Source organism: Ambystoma mexicanum, chromosome 12, assembly GCF_040938575.1.
Source record: "Ambystoma mexicanum isolate Mex_15411 chromosome 12, UKY_AmexF1_1, whole genome shotgun sequence".
NCBI classification, from domain to species: Eukaryota; Metazoa; Chordata; class Amphibia; order Caudata; family Ambystomatidae; genus Ambystoma; species Ambystoma mexicanum.
In genome coordinates, this window is record NC_090936.1 from 101,364,067 (window position 1) to 101,382,488 (window position 18,422).

The 18,422-nt window shown below is 51.2% G+C and overlaps 1 protein-coding gene across 1 annotated transcript in view; it reads right to left on the reverse strand.

Annotated features, from left to right (window-relative positions):
- The window catches only part of PKP2 (plakophilin 2), an 810,521-nt gene extending 801,772 nt beyond the window's left edge, over positions 1 to 8,749 (reverse strand). The window contains exon 1 of the mRNA XM_069628098.1: positions 8,243 to 8,749. Coding sequence (XP_069484199.1) covers positions 8,243 to 8,462 — 220 coding nt within the window. The 5' untranslated portion in view covers positions 8,463 to 8,749. The remainder of the gene's footprint in view (positions 1 to 8,242) is intronic.
- Positions 8,750 to 18,422: the final 9,673 nt, after the last annotated feature.

Genomic DNA, 18,422 nt, shown 5'->3' on the forward strand with positions numbered 1-18,422 from the left:
TAACAGCACATGCGCATGTTTTTGTATGATGTGTCTAACATCCATACAGTAGCACACTGGAATGTTGTGTAAGTGGCTCTGACAAGTATACCACACTGCGACCACACTAAACACAAAGCAATCAAAGAAGCTGCCTCTAGTTGTACATCCACTAAGCCGCAAGCCAGCACCGATACAAGATGCTAGTGCCAGCTAGTGCCAGCTCCGGTAGATAAAGCATGGGTCCGCCGTTTTTTGCAGATATAACCCATGAGGCCTGCGCAATGGTGAGGAGGAGGGACTGAAAAACTGTGGACGCATTAGAAGCCAGTTTTGTTTAAAGCGCTTCATGAGCTTATTACTAGTCAGGCTAAAGTTTATAAGAGATGCAACCCTTTATGTGCATTGCTTATTGGGTGTCTCTTGTGGGGTATCCTTTCCCCATCTACAGATATCCTTCCCTAGAGAGGTTTCTGTATTGGGGCTGGGCATGCTCACAACGAGACCCAGCCCCTCATCATCTAAAATTCTCCAGAAACAAGAAGCAAAAGAGCTGTTGGACCCCATTTGAGTAGCTGATGTTACAGCCATTTTACTCGCATGCAAAAACGCAAGATGCCCGAATGAGTATCTACGGTTCATGGTTACAAACATTTTTGTTAGGGTGTGTGTTGTGAACAATGATGTGTGCATCAAACCATGCGTCTGTTATGCATTTACAAATACAACCGTTTTATCACAGACTTGTTTGTCAAATATAGAGATCTCTAATCACCGTTGTATTCCGGAAATGCTCTTGTGATTTAATGCAAAGCAGGCAGAACACTCATTGGTGCCATTAGTACCCTTCCCCACTCTCATAGGAGGTATTTTGACAGAGTACAAAAGGAGTGTTCCAGACTGTCCATCTTGGAATGATAACCTATCAAAAACGATTTCATATGGGTAGCATAGTATTGACCCTTGCAAAATACAAGTGAGGTGGTACGAAAAGTATGCCTGCAAGCAGCCCTACAGATAGCGGGTGTATCAGCAACTCTTAAACCCTAAAAATAGGCAAATATACAAACAAACAAAAAATGAGAATAAGGAGTAAAAATACTCCCAAAAAGAAAGAGGAACCAGACAAGCGGAACCATGTGCCCCCGTTTTCACCCACACAGATCCATGGATATGTTTGAACCAGTAGCATAACTATGTGAAAATAAATATCTTCACAGTAATGGTAGGAACGTGTGGTTTACAGTAAAGAAATTAAACAGATCCAACGCCTTAAGATTCGGAGTCTCCTCATTCAGGAATAATCAGGATCCATTTATGGCTGCTGTAAATATGTTGGGTGGTTTTTGTTGGGGGTGGGGTCTAGGGCAGCCACAACTGGGTTAAAAAATATCCAATAAAGTGTATTTTCATGTATACAGTGATACAACCATTCAAAACCGACATCAGTGTCGAGTAATAACATTTTCAATAAGGCAACATCAAATATTTACTAGCCGAATGGGGGGATGTGGGGCAGGGTAGAGAGATATGTCTTGCATTGTCTCCTATCCCTGTGGTAAAAGTGAGGGATGAGGGCAATATGGTGGTCTTAGTTTACAACGATTTGCACCTTTGTGGACCTGACGCAAGGAAAGGGCAGAAGCTGTTGACGTATTCATCTAATAGAGAGACAGGTGTCAGGATGCCGTTTGTATAAGACATAATCAGCAAGCCGTGCTCTACTGGTAAAATTGGTAGGAGGGGTGTTTGGAAAACGAACAGCTTCCTAGCAGTTGGGCTTTGCCTCTTTTGGGTAGATATATTAAGAGTTACTCACCCGAGTGACTAACATACTCCTAGTCCATAGTCCCCTTTCATCCATCCTGTAAGGGCTTCCCTCGCGAGGGACGGGAACGGAACCCTTTTCCACCAGAAAAACACGTTCCCTTTAAATTTGCAGGTGCATTACGCCAGTGACCCAGGTTCTCTTAACCCTGCCCACTGGCGCCACACCTCAGTCCCCTTTGACGCATCGGCTGAATTAGGCAGAACAACCTTGCTGCTCTTATTAGGGGGGGGCTTTTAAGGGGAGTGGAAGGGGAAGGATGGTGGGACGTATGGAGGAAAGGGGACTATGGATTAGGGGTATGTGAGTCACTCCAGTGAGTAACAATTGATTACTCCTACGTCCCATCCCCCTTCGTCCATCCTGTATGGGCGATTACCACTGATACAACCGCCCCGGGAAGGAGAGGTTATCAATTTATGTGAAGAGATTATGCAGGACTGCTTGGCCAAATGCTGGGTCAGTCCTGGCACTGGTATCCAGGCAGTAATGTTTACAAAAGGCTGATGGGGTGGCCCATGCCACGGCCCTGATCATTAAGTAGAGTGGGTATGGTAATTGGTGCCCCCTGCCGACCAGATTCCCGGTACCGGGAAGCCGCAAAATGCAGCTGCAGCCTCCTCCTTCGGAGCCTGATGTACGGAATAGCTAGGAGACAGGCCACTAGCACTCCCAGCAGGTGCTTGAACCAACACGCTGTTACTGTTTTGCTGAGGAAGTGAGCGACAGGGCTTGATCGCTGCTACATTCTCCCTCGTAGGGAATACCCTCTGCTTCTGCGTATCCCAAAGCAGCCCCAGGAAGACCAGGGTTAGAGTAGGACAGAGCAGCGATTTCTGGTAGTTGATCGTGAACTCGAGCTCATATAGTGTAGTCAAGAGTCTGTCCGCTGAGGACCTGAACTCCTCCGACGACATCCAGCCAGTCGAGATAGGGATATACATGCAGGCACTGAGCAGGGCAGCCACAGCGTTCATAAGCCTTGTGAAGACCCTTGGAGCTGCATTCAGACCAAAGGGTAGTACTTTGTATTCAAAATGCGAACCCATGATCTGGAACCTGAGGAAGGCCCATTGGGGTTGCACTATGGGGACATGAAGATATGCATCTCTCAAATCCAGGGAGCATGTCCAATCCCCTCCACACAGCTTCTCTCGAATTTCTGCAAAGATAGGTATAGATTGTGGAATGAAAGATCAAGCACCACTCACAGGCCTGCCGGGTTCTTCTTTTGAATGGCGAAGATGCAGAGACAAGCCCTGACCCTGTTGAGGGATAGGTACCTCCTCCACCACCTCGCTCACTACGAGGGAACGAATCTCTGCTAATAGTGAGGGTGTTCCAATCTGTGACATGGGCAGGGGATGGAAGGGGAAGCCAGAAGCCCGTGGAGATTACCGAGATCACCCACGGGTCCGGAAAACGTAAACGCCAAGCCTGACTGTAGGGCCAGCCAGACCCCGACGGGGGTGCTGTGGAGAGCGTCATTGTTTCTTTGGGTCTGAGGCTGACGACAGAGAGGGACTGGAAGAACCCCTTATGCGCAGACTTATGCCATTTCCACCTATGCTGGCTTGGGGAGCCATCTGGCTGCCTTGCTTGGCGGCCCTGAAACCCCCCAGAATCCAAAGGATCGCCACTTGTCCGAGCGAGATTAGCTGAGGAAAGGCTTTTGCTGTTGGTTCGGTCAGAACGGCCAGTGATTTTGCCATCTGCAAGGTGCTTTTATTTTTGTCGAGCTCTTCGTCGGTAGTAGAGTGGAAGATAGTAGAGTGGAAGTGGTTGCCAACCTCCAAGGGCAAGTTTAGGATTCTATCCTGGATATCCGGGTTGAACCTGGTGGCCTTAAGCCAGGCCATCCTCCTCACGTCTGTTGCCACACAGATGGCTCTGCTAGCTGCATGTATGTGGGCCACAGCGGCCTCCACGATATCCTGCGCCATCACTTTTGCCTCAGGAAGACCAGTCCTGAAAGAGGCCTACTTGTTGGCTGGATTATCAGGAACGAAGTGTGCAATCTCTCTCCATAACCGCTGATTGGTCGACGCCAGGATGGCATCAGTGTTGGCCTGTCTGAGGTGCAGTCCTGCGTTGGAATCGATCTTTTCTGCACAGGCCTCTGGTGTTTTCTTTGCCCAGTAGTTCAGAAGAGGAAGTCTGAGGCTTGGCATTCATAGAAGCTGCTGCAATAACTGAGGATAAAGGCTGCGGGTGAACCGACAAAAGTATAGTGTTGTCTTGCACCTGCCTGAACTTTGCAGCCAGCCTTTTGTTGACTGGCTGAGTGGAGTGTGGTTTAAGCCAACCCTTTTTAGCCAGTGCTTCTACATCTTTCTGCAGCAGGATGCCAGACCTGGCCTCTGCTTTGATATTGAGCACCACCGCCAAGACCCCCGATTCAGGCTGCTCCTTCTGGGTCCAGGTACTCTGCCAGGCCAGTTATCCTGTCATGGAAGGCCCTCACTGAGGAAGGCGTATCCTGCTCCTCTTCAGTGTTCTGTTGGTCCCAGGCCCTACCCTGGACCCTTGTAGGGGGCGGCAGTCAGTGCTGGGAGCGCTGGTCCCGGCACTGAAACCAGAGTCACTGCAGGCACGGGAGGCAGACGCGGTGGTGGCAAAGTAGGCTGCGTAGGCACCAGCTGAAGTGGCAGTGCAGGAGGCAGCAGGTCATGTATTATGCCCTGCAAGATGTTACCCATTTCCTGGGACTTCATGAAGGACAGAAACCTGTCAAAGAAGTGGTCTTTGCAGGCTGGCTGGGCACGTTCCTGAAGGGCCGCTGGTGGAGAATATGCCTGTTGCTTGCCCCCCCACCCCGCGCCCAAGAGTACATGCCCTCATTGTACCAGGGTCCAGTAAAGGACCCAGTCTGCCCGGGGAGCAAGGTTGCGCCTTTGCGGCACACTCGGTTGGCGTGCTTCTGTCCTCTGAGTGCTTTCCCGCCTTTGGGGGTCTGGCCCAACCACTATTTTGTCTGCGCTCACCGTCATCTTGTCCGTGTCTTCCGCAAGTGAGACCATGTGCGAAGCAGGCCTGGGCCCAGTCCCACCCCGTCTTGCACCTCAGGCACCTGTCTGATAGGCTGACAGCCCTCGGCTTTGGGGCCGGTAGTGCTATGTGTGTTGCATGTAGGCACCCCCTTGGACATGTGCCGGTAGTACAGCTAAGCCCCTCGGGTATGACCCAGTACCAGAGCCTGTGGACTCATCGGCAGTGAAACCGGTACAGCGCGTAGGCCATTATGCCGGTAGCTGCAAGAGCCTTGGTGTCCTTTATGCTGGTGCGAGGGTTCCAATTGACCCCTCCCGCCAGCAGGCTTCCCCAGGAAAGAGTCACCACTGCGGGGTGCTTTAGAGAATAGTACGCTTACCTTCTTGGCCTTTCTCCTTACGTATTATTTGATGCTCTCTGGCAGGGTCCTAGAGAACAACTCTCTCCACCTTGCAAGCCAGTTTTTGAGGGACCGGGGCTCGAGCCTTGCACGCCGAGCAGCCTTCCCATCCATGGTCTTCGCCAAGGCACCGGAGGCAGAGAGCACGTGGATCGGATGTGGGGAAGGAACCATTGAAGGATTTTGGTGAGGTGCTGGTGGGTGGGGTTAAGGGAGGCTGTGCTCATGGGGCCGCACACCTGCAAATTTAAAGGGAAAGTGTTTTTTTCTGCTGAAAAGGTGTCCAGTTCCCGTCCCTCGCGAGGGATGCCCTTACAAGGCAGAGGCAAGGGGACGGGATGTAGGAGTAGGCTATGGACAAGGCACTTACATGTCAGGTACGGCAAGATGTTGCAGTATTTACCCAACCCATACTGGTCTCTTGATTAGAGCTTGCTTTTTGGGAGATTTCCTGAACATTAGAGGCCAGTATGCCTCACAGGAATGGTGTGAGAAGAGCACTTTTCAGTGCGGACAGAGAAAACTATCTGCTGGTGTTCTGTGGTGGAGTTTAAAGTGCGAGAGACAGAGAAAAAGCCATAGCGCCTTGCACCCTTTAGTGTGGTTGGAAGGTGCTGGGGTTAAGTGGACCTAGATTGAGCGATTTGGTGGAATTGACCGAATGCCCAACTAGCAATTGCCTTCTTGGAGCTTGTAGTTTTTGGACAGATGCAGTCATACGACAGGCTCCCCCCCCCCCATCCTCTCATGTGTGATTTCCCCTGCTCCAACCCTATGTGTCTGCCTGAGAGTCCTCCCCCTTGCCTGGCTTATGGCGAGGTGTGGGTAGAATAGAATGGCGATGGAAGTCCTCCCACCATCAACTTGTGGCCCGCACAAGCCAGCTTGGCATTCCCACTTAAGTTACATTGCAATCTGTGCACTTCGCAACAGCCAAATCCATATTTATTCACTGCAACCGAGCAATTTGCACTCGTAAAGCTTGCCACAGTAAGCAGCGTTGGTGCTGCAACAGCAACACACCCTTCCATTCATGGTCTCGCTGCTGGATTACTAATCTGTTCCTTTCTGGGTTGTATACGTTACACAAGGGTAACATGTTGATTACAAGGGAAGATAAATGAACCACATACGCACAGTTAACCAGTGTTGAACCAGTGTGTGTGTGTGTGTGTGTGATATATATATATGGTTAAGTTGGTGTTTTCATAGGAAGAGCACTTTTTGGGCGCCGTATAACTCCACTCCCCCTTGACGAATCCTCACCAAACTTTGCAAAAAAAGATACAAACACACATTTTTTTAATGCATTTTTCAAGTGTGGAACGTGATTAAATAGAGCTATTCGGCTTCGGGAGAATATTTGACATACTATCCGCCGATTATTATTTGGTAATCGGCGGAATACCATGTACGCATTTATGAACACCCGTATCGCGTACCTGTTTTGCTGTGTGTGGGCTGGTCCGAGTGAAGAGGCGAACACACACGGAGTTACAAAAGTCTGAGGCCAGTGGCATCAAAAGAATTTTATAGCGAGCCTTGTTGAAAGGAAGGAAAAAAAAACTGGCAAGTAACCATCAAATACATTCGATGCGATGCTAGCCCAAGCCTGGTTCTAACTTGACATTCTGGGACTTGTAGTCCTCTCATTATAAAACCGAAAGTACAATTCACAGAATGCAAAGTGCAAAAGTTACAACCAAGCGTGGGCTAGCGTCTCCCGAGAAAATGCACAATGTTGGCTGGTATGTCATCCCTATTAATATTATTTGCCCGGGCCCCCTACAGCCACTTACGCTTTTCCCCCCAAAACCTGGAGCGTCGTTTCCCCTTTACTACACAGACAGGGAGGGGTCGAATGGCGGTCCTGGTTAGATTCTTATTCCGTTTACAGTCCGTTACTATTCAGTCCATAAACATCACTGATACTTAATCAAGAACAAAATGTCTGCCTGCGTGCCATTCTAGCCTCCAAATCCGTCTAGAAACGTTCTATGTTTAGGCCACGCTTGGGCAGGTGGGGCGAGCCGTCCTCCTCTCCCCCAGGGCATTCTTTGTGACTGCGCCCAAGCAGACCTGCAGCGGGTGGGGGTCGGGGGAAGAGCAGAGAGCAGGAGTGCTTCCTGCCACTCGCCGCCCCGAGGCGTGCAGGTAAACTTGACCCCGACACCTGCACTTCAAACACTCTCGCGCGCGCCGCAGCCACTCTTTACAAGGGGCCCGAACGGGGCTCCTCGTAGCTGCACTTTCCCGAAGAGTTCATTCACTAAAAAACCCATTCCTCCCGCTAATTCCGAGATCATAAAATGCGTGCTGTGCAATAACTGGCTGCAGCAACCGAAGGAAAGCGACGCGCCAGCAGCCCCCGAACACGCCTCCCTCGCCGCATGTGTGCTGTGCAGGAGTAGAAGCGGGCAAAGTAAGTGGCAGCGCGTTGGGCAAGTCACGGTTCAGATCAAACGGGTACACAGGTTTCATTACCATCGGTTCTGCGCCGAGGTTGCAGCTCACACACACACATGTGCCAAGTCAGCCTTACAATAAAGTGACGAGCGCACCATTTAGGAAGAACTACTGTAAAAAGTCACAATGTCAGAAACACCCGTGAGAGCAGGGGCGTTGCTAGGGGGGGCTAAGGGGGCTATAGCCCCTGATCTTTTGGTTGTAGCCCCGGATAGAATCTCAGGAGCTACAGCCAAAAGACTAGCTAGCCCCCAGTCCCAACAGTTCTGACATCAGCTTATCCCCGGGTCTTTTCCAGACCTAGCAACTCCCCTGCGTGACAGTTTAGCAACAATGGTTATATTCTACTTCACAGCCCGGAATTCAACTCCGTGGTGGTCTTGCAGGAGTTGGGCTCGTCCAAAGCTACCAGAGATTTAACAAATATAAATTACGGGGGGGGTCATACAGAGGGGATGCCTAGAGTTGCTCGCCCTTTCGATGCTAGGGTCCGAGCGTGTGCACTTAGAGGAGAGGGGGGGCTACAGCCAGCAGGTGGCGGGGGGGGGGGGGCGTGGGGAGGTCTGGCCCGCACTCACCGCTGGACAGGGAGCCGCTGCGGCACTTCCTCCGCGCCATGGTGAGCTGGACCTGCTGGCGGATCCGCTGGCTCCGGTCGCCGTCGTGCCGGCCCGAGTGCTGGAGCCGCTCGTCGGAGGGCAGCGCCAGGGTGGAGCTGTCCAGGTCCATGAAGCCCTGCTGGCCCAGCACCGTGCGGATGTAGCCGTGCTCGGCGCCCGGGGAGGTGGGGGCGGCCATGGCGGCGCCCGGCCGGGAGCTCCGTCGGGCGGCGCGAGGGGACTACCTGTAGCGCGCGTCCGGCTGCGCGGCGGTGGTGGGTCCCGGCTGCGGTGGGGCTCCAGAGGCGCAGAGCTCTCGCGGGCGGCCGCTCATCCATGCAGAGGGGCCCGGAGACCCCAGGGCAGGCAGGCCCTGTGGTGGGGCGCGGGCGGGGTGCAGCCGTTCCCAGCGGGGGCAGGCCGTGGGGAGAGCCGATGGCAGGAGTGCGAGAGTCGGTGCACAGCCGCGGGCGGGAGGAGGTGCGCGGCGGGGCGGGGCCCGAGGGGGCGGGCCTCACCTTTATTTACAACCGATTCTGGCGAGGCATCCAGCTGTCAGTCGCCGTGGCAGCGTGCACAGCATGCACAGCACACAACCCTTTCCCTGTCAAGAGAGCACGCACAGCACACAACCCTTTCCCCGGTCTAGGGAGCACGCACAGCACACAACCCTTTCCCTGTCAAGGGAGCACGCACAGCACAACACCCCTTCCCCAGTCTAGGGAGCACGCACAGAACACATCCCTTTCCCTGACAAGAGAGCACGCACAGCACACAACCCTCTCCCTGTCTAGGGAACACACAGAGCACACAACCCTTTCCCTGTCAAGAGAGCACGCACAGCACACAACCCTTTCCCTGTCAAGGAACCGTGCACAGCGCAACATCCCTTCCCGGTCTAGGGAGCACGCACAGCACACAACCCTTTCCCTGTCTAGGGAACACGCAGAGCACACAACCCTTTCCCTATCAAGAGAGCACGCACAGCACACAACCCTTCCCCTGTCAAGGGAGCTTGCACAGCACACAACCCTTTCCCTGTCCTGTCAAGGGAGCACGCACAGCACACAACCCTTTCCCTGTCAAGGGACCGTGCACAGCACAACACCCCTTCCCGGTCTAGGGAGCACGCACAGCACACAACCCTTTCCCTGTCAAGGGACCGTGCACAGCACAAAACCCCTTCCCCTTTCTAGGGAGCACGCACAGCACACAACCCTTTCACTGACAAGGGAACAAGCACAGCACCCAACCCTCTGCCTGACAAGAGAGCACGCATAGCACTAAACCCTTTCCCTGTCAAGGGACCGTGCAGAGCACACAACCCTTTCCCTGTCAAGGGAGCACCCACAGCACACAACCCTTTCCCTATCAGGGAGCACGCACATCACAACACCCCTTCCCCAGTCTAGGGAGCACGCACAGAACACATCCCTTTCCCTGACAAGAGAGCACGCACAGCACACAACCCTCTCCCTGTCTAGGGAACACGCAGAGCACACAACCCTTTCCCTGTCAAGAGAGCACGCACAGCACACAACCCTTTCCCTGTCAAGGAACCGTGCACAGCACACAACCCTTTCTCTGTCAAGAGAGCACACACAGCACACAACCCTTTCCTAGTCAAGGGAGCACGCACAGCACACAACCCTTTCCATGTCAAGGGAACACACACAGAACACAGCCCTTTCCCCGACAAGAGAGCACGCATAGCACAAAACCCTTTCCCTGTCAAGGGACCGTACACAGCCCACAACCCTTTCCCTGTCAAGGGAGCACGCAAAGCACAAAACCCTTTCCCTGTCACAAGAGCATGCACAGCACACAACCCTTTCCCTGTCAAGGGAGCACGCACAGCACACAACCCTTTCCCTGTCTAGGGAGCACGCACAGCACACAACCCTTTCCCTGTCAAGGGAGCACGCACAGCACACAACCCTTTCCCTGTCAAGGGAGCACGCACGGCACACAACCCTTTCCCTGTCCTGTCAAGGGAGCACACACAGCACACAACCCTTTCCCTGTCAAGGGAGTGCACACAGCACACAACCCTTTCCCTGTCAAGGGAGCACGCACAGCACAAACCCTTTCCCTGTCAAGGGAGCACGCATAGCACAACACCCTTTCTCTGTCAAGTGAGCACCCACAACACAAAACCCTTTCCCTGTCAAGGGAGCACACACAACACCGCACAAAACCCTTTCCCTGTCAAGGGAGCACGTAAAGACAGCACACAACCCTTTCCCTGTCAAGGGAATACGCACAGAACACAGCCCTTTCCTTGTCAAGGGAACATGCACAGCACAAAACCTTGTCCCTGTCAAGGGAGCACACACAGCACAGCGTAAAACCCTTTCCCTGTCCTGTCAAGGGAGCACGCACAGCGCAAAACACTTTCCCTGTCCTGTCAAGGGAGCACGCACATCACAAAACCATTTCCCTGTCCTGTCAAGGGAGCACGCACAGCACAAAACCCTTTCACTGTCACGGGAGCACGCACAGCACACAACCCTTTCTCTGCCAAGCCAATAGGAGCTTTTAGAAGGTAACACCGAACGCACCGTATATTACTACCCATGTAAGGGGCGTACCCAACGCCAGGATGTTGTACTGTATGCCACAAATAATAAGCAGTAGTCATCAAACTACTATGGGACCAGCATTATTCCCCAGCTTCCCTAAACGGGTTACTTTTAACCCCTTACTGTAGCCTCTATACAGTGTGTTGTTTCTTCTGTTGGTTTTGGGTAACATGCATGCCCTTTCCCTGTCAAGGGAGCACGCACAGCACAAAACCCTTTCCCTGTCAAGGGACCGCGCACAGCACACAACCCTTTCCCTGTCAAGGGAGCATGCACAGCACAAAACCCTTTCCCTGTCCTGTCAAGAGAGCACGCACAGCACACAACCCTTTCCCTTTCAAGGGAACAGGCACAGCAAATAGCCCTATCCCTGAAAAGAGAGTACACACAGCCCAATCCCTGAAAAGAGAGTACGCACAGCACACAACCCTTTCCTTGTCAAGGGAGCGCGCACAGCACAAATCCCTTTCCCTGACAAGGGAACACGCACAGCACAAAACCGTTTCCCTGTCAAGAGAGCATGCACAGCACACAACCCTTTCCCTGTCAAGGGAGCACGCACAACACGGCACAAAACCCTTTCCCTGTCTAGGGAACACACAGAGCACACAACCCTTTCCCTGTCAAGGGAGCACGCACAGCACAAAACCCTTTCTTTGTCAAGGGAACATGCACAGCAAAAAAACATTTCCCTGTCAAGGGAGCAGACACAGCACAGCACAAAACCCTTTCCCTGTCCCCTCAAGGGAGCACGCACAGCACAAAACCATTTCCCTGTCCTGTCAAGGGAGCACGCACAGCACAAAACCCTTTCACTGTCAAGGGAGAACGCACAGCACACAACCCTTTCCCTGTCAAGGGAGCGCGCACAGCACAAAACCCTTTCCCTGTCAAGGGAGCACGCACAGCACAAAACCCTTTCCCTGACAAGGGAACACGCATAGCACAAAACCCTTTCCCTGTCAAGGGACCGCGCACAGCACACAACCCTTTCCCTGTCAAGGGAACATGCACAGCACAAAACCCTTTCCCTGTCAAGGGAGCATGCACAGCACAAAACCCTTTCCCTGTCCTGTCAAGAGAGCACGCACAACACACAACCCTTTCCCTGTCAAGGGAACACGCACTGCACACAGCCCTATCCCTGAAAAGAGAGTATGCACAGCACACAACCCTTTCCCTGTCTAGGGAGCGCGCACAGCACAAAACCCTTTCCCTGACAAGGGAACACGCACAGCACAAAACCCTTTCCCTGTCAAGAGAGCATGCACAGCACACAACCCTTTCCCTGTCAAGGGAGCACACACAGCACACAACCCTTTCCCTGTCTAGGGAACACACAGAGCACACAACCCTTTCCCTGTCAAGGGAGCACGCACAGCACACAACCCTTTCCCTGTCAAGGGAGCGCGCACAGGACACAACCCTTTCCCTGTCCTGTCAAGGGAGCACGCACAGCACACAACCCTTTCTTTGTCAATGGAATATGCACAGCAAAAAAACATTTCCCTGTCAAGGGAGCACACACAGCACAGCGCAAAACCCTTTCCCTGTCCCCACAAGGGAGCACGCACAGCACAAAACCATTTCCCTGTCCTGTCAAGGGAGCACACAAAGCACAAAACCCTTTCACTGTCAAGGGAGCACGCACAGCACACAACCCTTTCCCTGTCAAGGGAGCACGCACAGCACACAACCCTTTGTCTGACAAGCCAATAGGAGCTTTTAGAAGGTAGCACCGAACGCACCGTATATTACTACCCATGTAAGGTGCGTACCCAACGCCAGGATGTTGTACTGTATGGCACAAATAATAAGCAGTAGTCATCAAACTACTATGGGACCAGCATTATTCCCCAGCTACCCTAAACGAGTTACTTTTAACCCCTTACTGTAGCCTCTATACAATGTGTTGTTTCTTCTGTTGGTTTTGGGTAACATGCGTGCCCACGTTTGACTTTCTCTACCGTGGCAGAACCATATTTTGATTTTCACTACAGGTCCAACAACAGCCCCCTATGAACCATGTACTCAGCGCCAATGCAGGGTCACCCTTGTACTTTACCATCGCTTCTTCCCCCAGGATGTCATGCGACTAGGTGTGCCCCTTGCTTGTGTGCAGGGACGATGGAACAGCCCGACTTTACCTGGAAGGGTAAACGCAAAGCAACCTATAAAAGGAACCTAAGTGCTTTTGGGGAAACGGGGCATGATGTTGGCGCAGTGCCTACATGGAAGTACCTGTGAATTAACATAACTAAAAAAAAGGGGGCCTCCTTCAAATGAAATATGCACTGAGCAAATAAGGAACATCACTGCATGGAAGATAAAACCCAACACCAACAGATATTGTTAACCCCTTAAGTGCCAAGGGTGGGGTATCTCGTCCTTGGGATTACCTCCCTGTTGCCAAGGCCGAGATACCTCGTCCTTGGCACTTAAGGGGTTAATGAAACAGAAAACGTTAGAAGGCATTGAATGGCGAAATAACAAAATCACCTAAAAAGGTCTTGGCACTGGGGGGGGGACCCATGGCAGTTAAAAAGCATCAGAGACATTTATTGTATAAACACACAGAGCTCATTATTGAGCTCCTCTCAGCCAAACAGAATGTTTAGCTTGCCGTCAATAACTACTGGTATTGACTGCATTCTGAACTTTCTATTTTTAGAAGCAGAAATAGAACACCAATGCACTTTCCAGACAAAGATGTTTTTCAACAAGACACCTCCTCTCTGGAGTACCTTTTTTTGTATTGCTGCAGCATGCTATTAAACACAAAAGCGAAAGTTAAAGCATTTTGAAAAAGCTTAACACTTTCTTAGAGACAAATCGTTTACTTTTACATGACACCTAATGCATGCTCATGGGAAACCTGTTCCAGTTCAACCAAGTTCCAATTAAAATGCTTAACTTATGAAGACTACCATGTTATTTAAATACTGCCAAATAAAACCAAATTTACTTTACTCACTCTTCAAGTAACATTTTTCACTTGACCAGCAAAACTCCCAACCATGTATTGCTATTGCCACAGCGCACTTATATAGCCTTATAGACCTCAGGATGGGTCATTATCGTTTTGGTTAATGACCCTTCCCCAATTTATGGCCCTCGGTTTGGGTTGAGTTCAGCTGCAAAAGAGCTTGAGAAGCCAGGTGTTCATGTTCGAACATTCACCCAATAGAGTATCGGGATATGATGGGGTGGTCCAGGAGGGCATGCAGACAATGTTTCAAAGCCCAGCATCACACAGCAGGTGGTGGCACCTGACCCCTGGCCCCGGACCTCACAACTGTATAACACTATATGCATATTGCACTCCTGTAAACTGTAACTATATAACTGTATATACATATATGTACATTGTAGTCCTTCTGTATATTTGTACCACCAAGAACAGTTCATTTGTTTGAAATGTATGTAACCAATACAATTACATTATGGTCCAGGTGCCTACGGGCCCGATGCGCTATACAAATAAAACAAATACAAATACAGGCAGGGTACTTTGTCACACTACATTGCTTTAGATGTTGCTTTTTAGAACAGCCCGAGCCTCTTGTATACCCAGAAGTGGCAACCCTTAGGGAGGCTGGCGCCAAGAGGCCACCTGGTGATAGTGAGTTACTGTATGATAGTGAGTTACTGTATGACCCTTAGGGAGGCTGGCACCAAGAGGCCACCTGGTGATAGTGAGTTACTGTATGACCCTTAGGGAGGCTGGCGCCAAGAGGCCACATGGTGATAGTGAGTTACTGTATGATAGTGAGTTACTGTATGACCCTTAGGGAGGCTGGCACCAAGAGGCCACCTGGTGATAGTGAGTTACTGTATGACCCTTAGGGAGGCTGGCGCCAAGAGGCCACCTGGTGATAGGGAGTTACTGTATGATAGTGAGTTACTGTATGACCCTTAGGGAGGCTGGCACCAAGAGGCCACCTGGTGATAGTGAGTTACTGTATGACCCTTAGGGAGGCTGGCGCCAAGAGGCCACCTGGTGATAGTGAGTTACTTATGACCCTTAGGGAGGCTGGCACCAAGAGGCCACCTGGTGATAGTGAGTTACTGTATGACCCTTAGGGAGGCTGGCGCCAAGAGGCCACCTGGTGATAGAGAGTTACTGTATGACCCTTAGGGAGGCTGGCGCCAAGAGGCCACATGGTGATAGTGAGTTACTGTATGATAGTGAGTTACTGTATGACCCTTAGGGAGGCTGGCGCCAAGAGGCCACCTGGTGATAGTGAGTTACTGTATGATAGTGAGTTACTGTATGAGCCTTAGGGAGGCTGGCGCCAAGAGGCCACATGGTGATAGTGAGTTACTGTATGATAGTGAGTTACTGTATGACCCTTAGGGAGGCTGGCGCCAAGAGGCCACATGGTGATAGTGAGTTACTGTATGATAGTGAGTTACTGTATGACCCTTAGGGAGGCTGGCGCCAAGAGGCCACCTGGTGATAGTGAGTTACTGTATGACCCTTAGGGAGGCTGGCGCCAAGAGGCCACATGGTGATAGTGAGTTATATATATGATAGTGAGTTACTGTATGACCCTTAGGGAGGCTGGCGCCAAGAGGCCACCTGGTGATAGTGAGTTACTGTATGATAGTGAGTTACTGTATGACCCTTAGGGAGGCTGGCGCCAAGAGGCCACCTGGTGTTAGTGAGTTACTGTATGACCCTTAGGGAGGCTGGCACCAAGAGGCCACATGGTGATAGAGAGTTACTGTATGACCCTTAGGGAGGCTGGCGCCAAGAGGCCACATGGTGATAGAGAGTTACTGTATGACCCTTAGGGAGGCTGGCGCCAAGAGGCCACATGGTGATAGAGAGTTACTGTATGACCCTTAGGGAGGCTGGCGGCAAGGGGCCACATGGTGATAGAGAGTTACTGTATGACCCTTAGGGAGGCTGGCGCCAAGAGGCCACATGGTGATAGAGAGTTACTCTATGACCCTTAGGGAGGCTGGCGCCAAGAGGCCACATGGTGATAGAGAGTTACTGTATGACTCTTAGGGAGGCTGGCGGCAAGAGGCCACATGGTGATAGAGAGTTACTGTATGACCCTTAGGGAGGCTGGCGGCAAGAGGCCACATGGTGATAGAGAGTTACTGTATGACCCTTAGGGAGGCTGGCGGCAAGAGGCCACATGCTGATAGAGAGTTACTGTGTGACCCTTAGGGAGGCTGGCGCCAAGAGGCCACATGGTGATAGTTACTGTGTGACCCTTAGGGAGGCTGGCGCCAAGAGGCCACATGGTGATAGAGAGTTACTGTATGACCCTTAGGGAGGCTGGCGCCAAGAGGCCACATGGTGATAGTGAGTTACTGTATGACATAAAAAAAACAACCGTAATCAAGAAGCAAGTTTTAATGATGAAAGTATTAATTCGATAACGTTGATCTTGTGAACATGAAAGCACATTTAATTGAACCCGCACAAATGTACAGGAGGTTAATATACAAGTTAATTTCAGGTCCACTCTTTCGGATAGGAAGGCCTTCATACAACCTGCTATGACACTATAGCACTGGAATCTGGCAACTTGTCTCTGCCTGCAGCACACACACTGCATGCTCCAGTGGACTCAGACAATTGCTCTAGTCATTGTGTGCTGTGTAGGCTGCACAGCTGTCCAGGCAGGTGGTGCACTGATCCTTTAAGCTAGCTTTCTCGCTTTGCCATTTTGTCGGTGTGCCCACCGCACCACTTTAGAGTGCTGAGACACAGAACCAAACAAGTATGCACATACACAAGGGACCGTTTCTAAGAAATCTGTGGTGTGCCAAAATGATTATGCCGGCATCCAGAGTGCTCCCTAACTGCCCCGCCAGGGCTCCCTGGCAAGGTATGCTAAGCCGCCATTTGCAACCCAGAGAGCACAAGAGAATGCTGTGTCATTAAAGTTGCACATTCCCCTGCCTTCTCCCACAAGAGACACTGCCTGGTCTCCATGGATGCACTTGCTTTGTCAGTGCAATTGCTATTCTGTGCCTCAGTCCATTTTCATGCATTCATTTTTTTCTGCCGCCCCTTTTGCCGGTTTATTGTTCCAGGCCAATAGCTAGGGCTTATGCCATTTAGTAAGAAGGTGCCACTGTTTTGAGGAATAGCATGGTTGCAACCTGAGAAGGCCTTGATTAGAGTGGTTTTGCTACCACACTCCAGAACAAAATAAGATATATCTGTATATGAGATATCTAGTCCTAGAGTATTTTACTGCATCATGTTTGACTTTAAGATAGCTCAGTGTGTTAAGCTCCTGCTGCAGAAATGCGCATGTATCCCACATAAGGAGATTTTGGTTTTGTTGTGAGCGTCTGAAGTAAAATGAGTGCGTGCCATTTCATTTGGTAATAATACACGTATCTTTACATAGTTTTGAAACAGAAGAAGAGATTAGCACACACAGGTGGGGAAAATACACACTCTAAAAGTGTTTCTATTTTATTTTTACAATTTTAATAAAATAAGGTATTGTGATGAATCCAAGGAATGCGTCCCTTCTCCCCAAGGGGAAGCCACCCCCTTTGGGACGAGGAAGGTTGGCCCGCTAAGCTACGCACACCCTAGGGGCCAGGGCAAGCAGAATCCCACTTGGGGCGACCCACCTCCTAGAGGACAGGCTGTTATTTAGCGGGGATATGTGTCACCCTCCCTTATTTCAGGAAGCCTGTGTCTTCATTGGTTATTTGGGTATTGCACCAGATCACTGTGAGAATGTTTTACATGGTTTTGGTTCTGACCCTGTACTGTTGTCATCACAAAGCCAATGGAATCCTCCATCCCTCTTCCGAGATGGATATAAAGGCATTGTGAGACCGACACAAGGGGGAGCAAGAGAACACGCAGGAGTGCAGCTCACAAGCCTGCCGAGCCAAGAGTCAGAGGAGGGCCCACCTCTCGCCCTGGCTTTTCAACCAATATCTGGCAACTCTTGCCCGCTGTATTGCCATTTTCTGCTCAAACTTCCAGTGCTACGTGGACGACACTCAACTCATTTTCAGGCTGCCCTCAGCCACCTCCTCCACCTGTCTCATCACCGATTGCCTAACTGCCATCCAAGATTGGTGTGCCGCCAACGATCTTTGTCTGAATGCCAGCAAGATGGAGATCCTCCTCATTGGCACACCATCCCCTTCCTTTTCCCTCACTCTCTGGCCGGCCTCCCTTGGCCCTCCTCCTATCCCCAACTGCGAGGCCAAGAACCTTGGTGTCACCTTTGATTCCACACTCTCCTTCTCCGCCCACATTACTGATGTATCAAAAAAGTAAAACGTCCTACTGCACCTCCTCAGAGGTATTCTTCCTTTCCTCTCATTCCCCCAGAAGCTCACTGTCTCCCAAGCTCTGGTTCTCCCTAGGTTGGACTATTGGAACATCCTCTTTCTTGATCTACCTGCCTCTACTCTTCGCCGATTGCAACTTATCCAGAACAGGAATGCGAGACTTGTCCTTGGCCTCAAGCCCTGGGGTCGTATCTCTCCAGCTCTGAAATCTCTCCATTGGCTCCCAGTGGATGCAAGGATTAAATTCAAAACCCTCTGCATTGTCCACAAAGCTTTCTGGGGCCTGG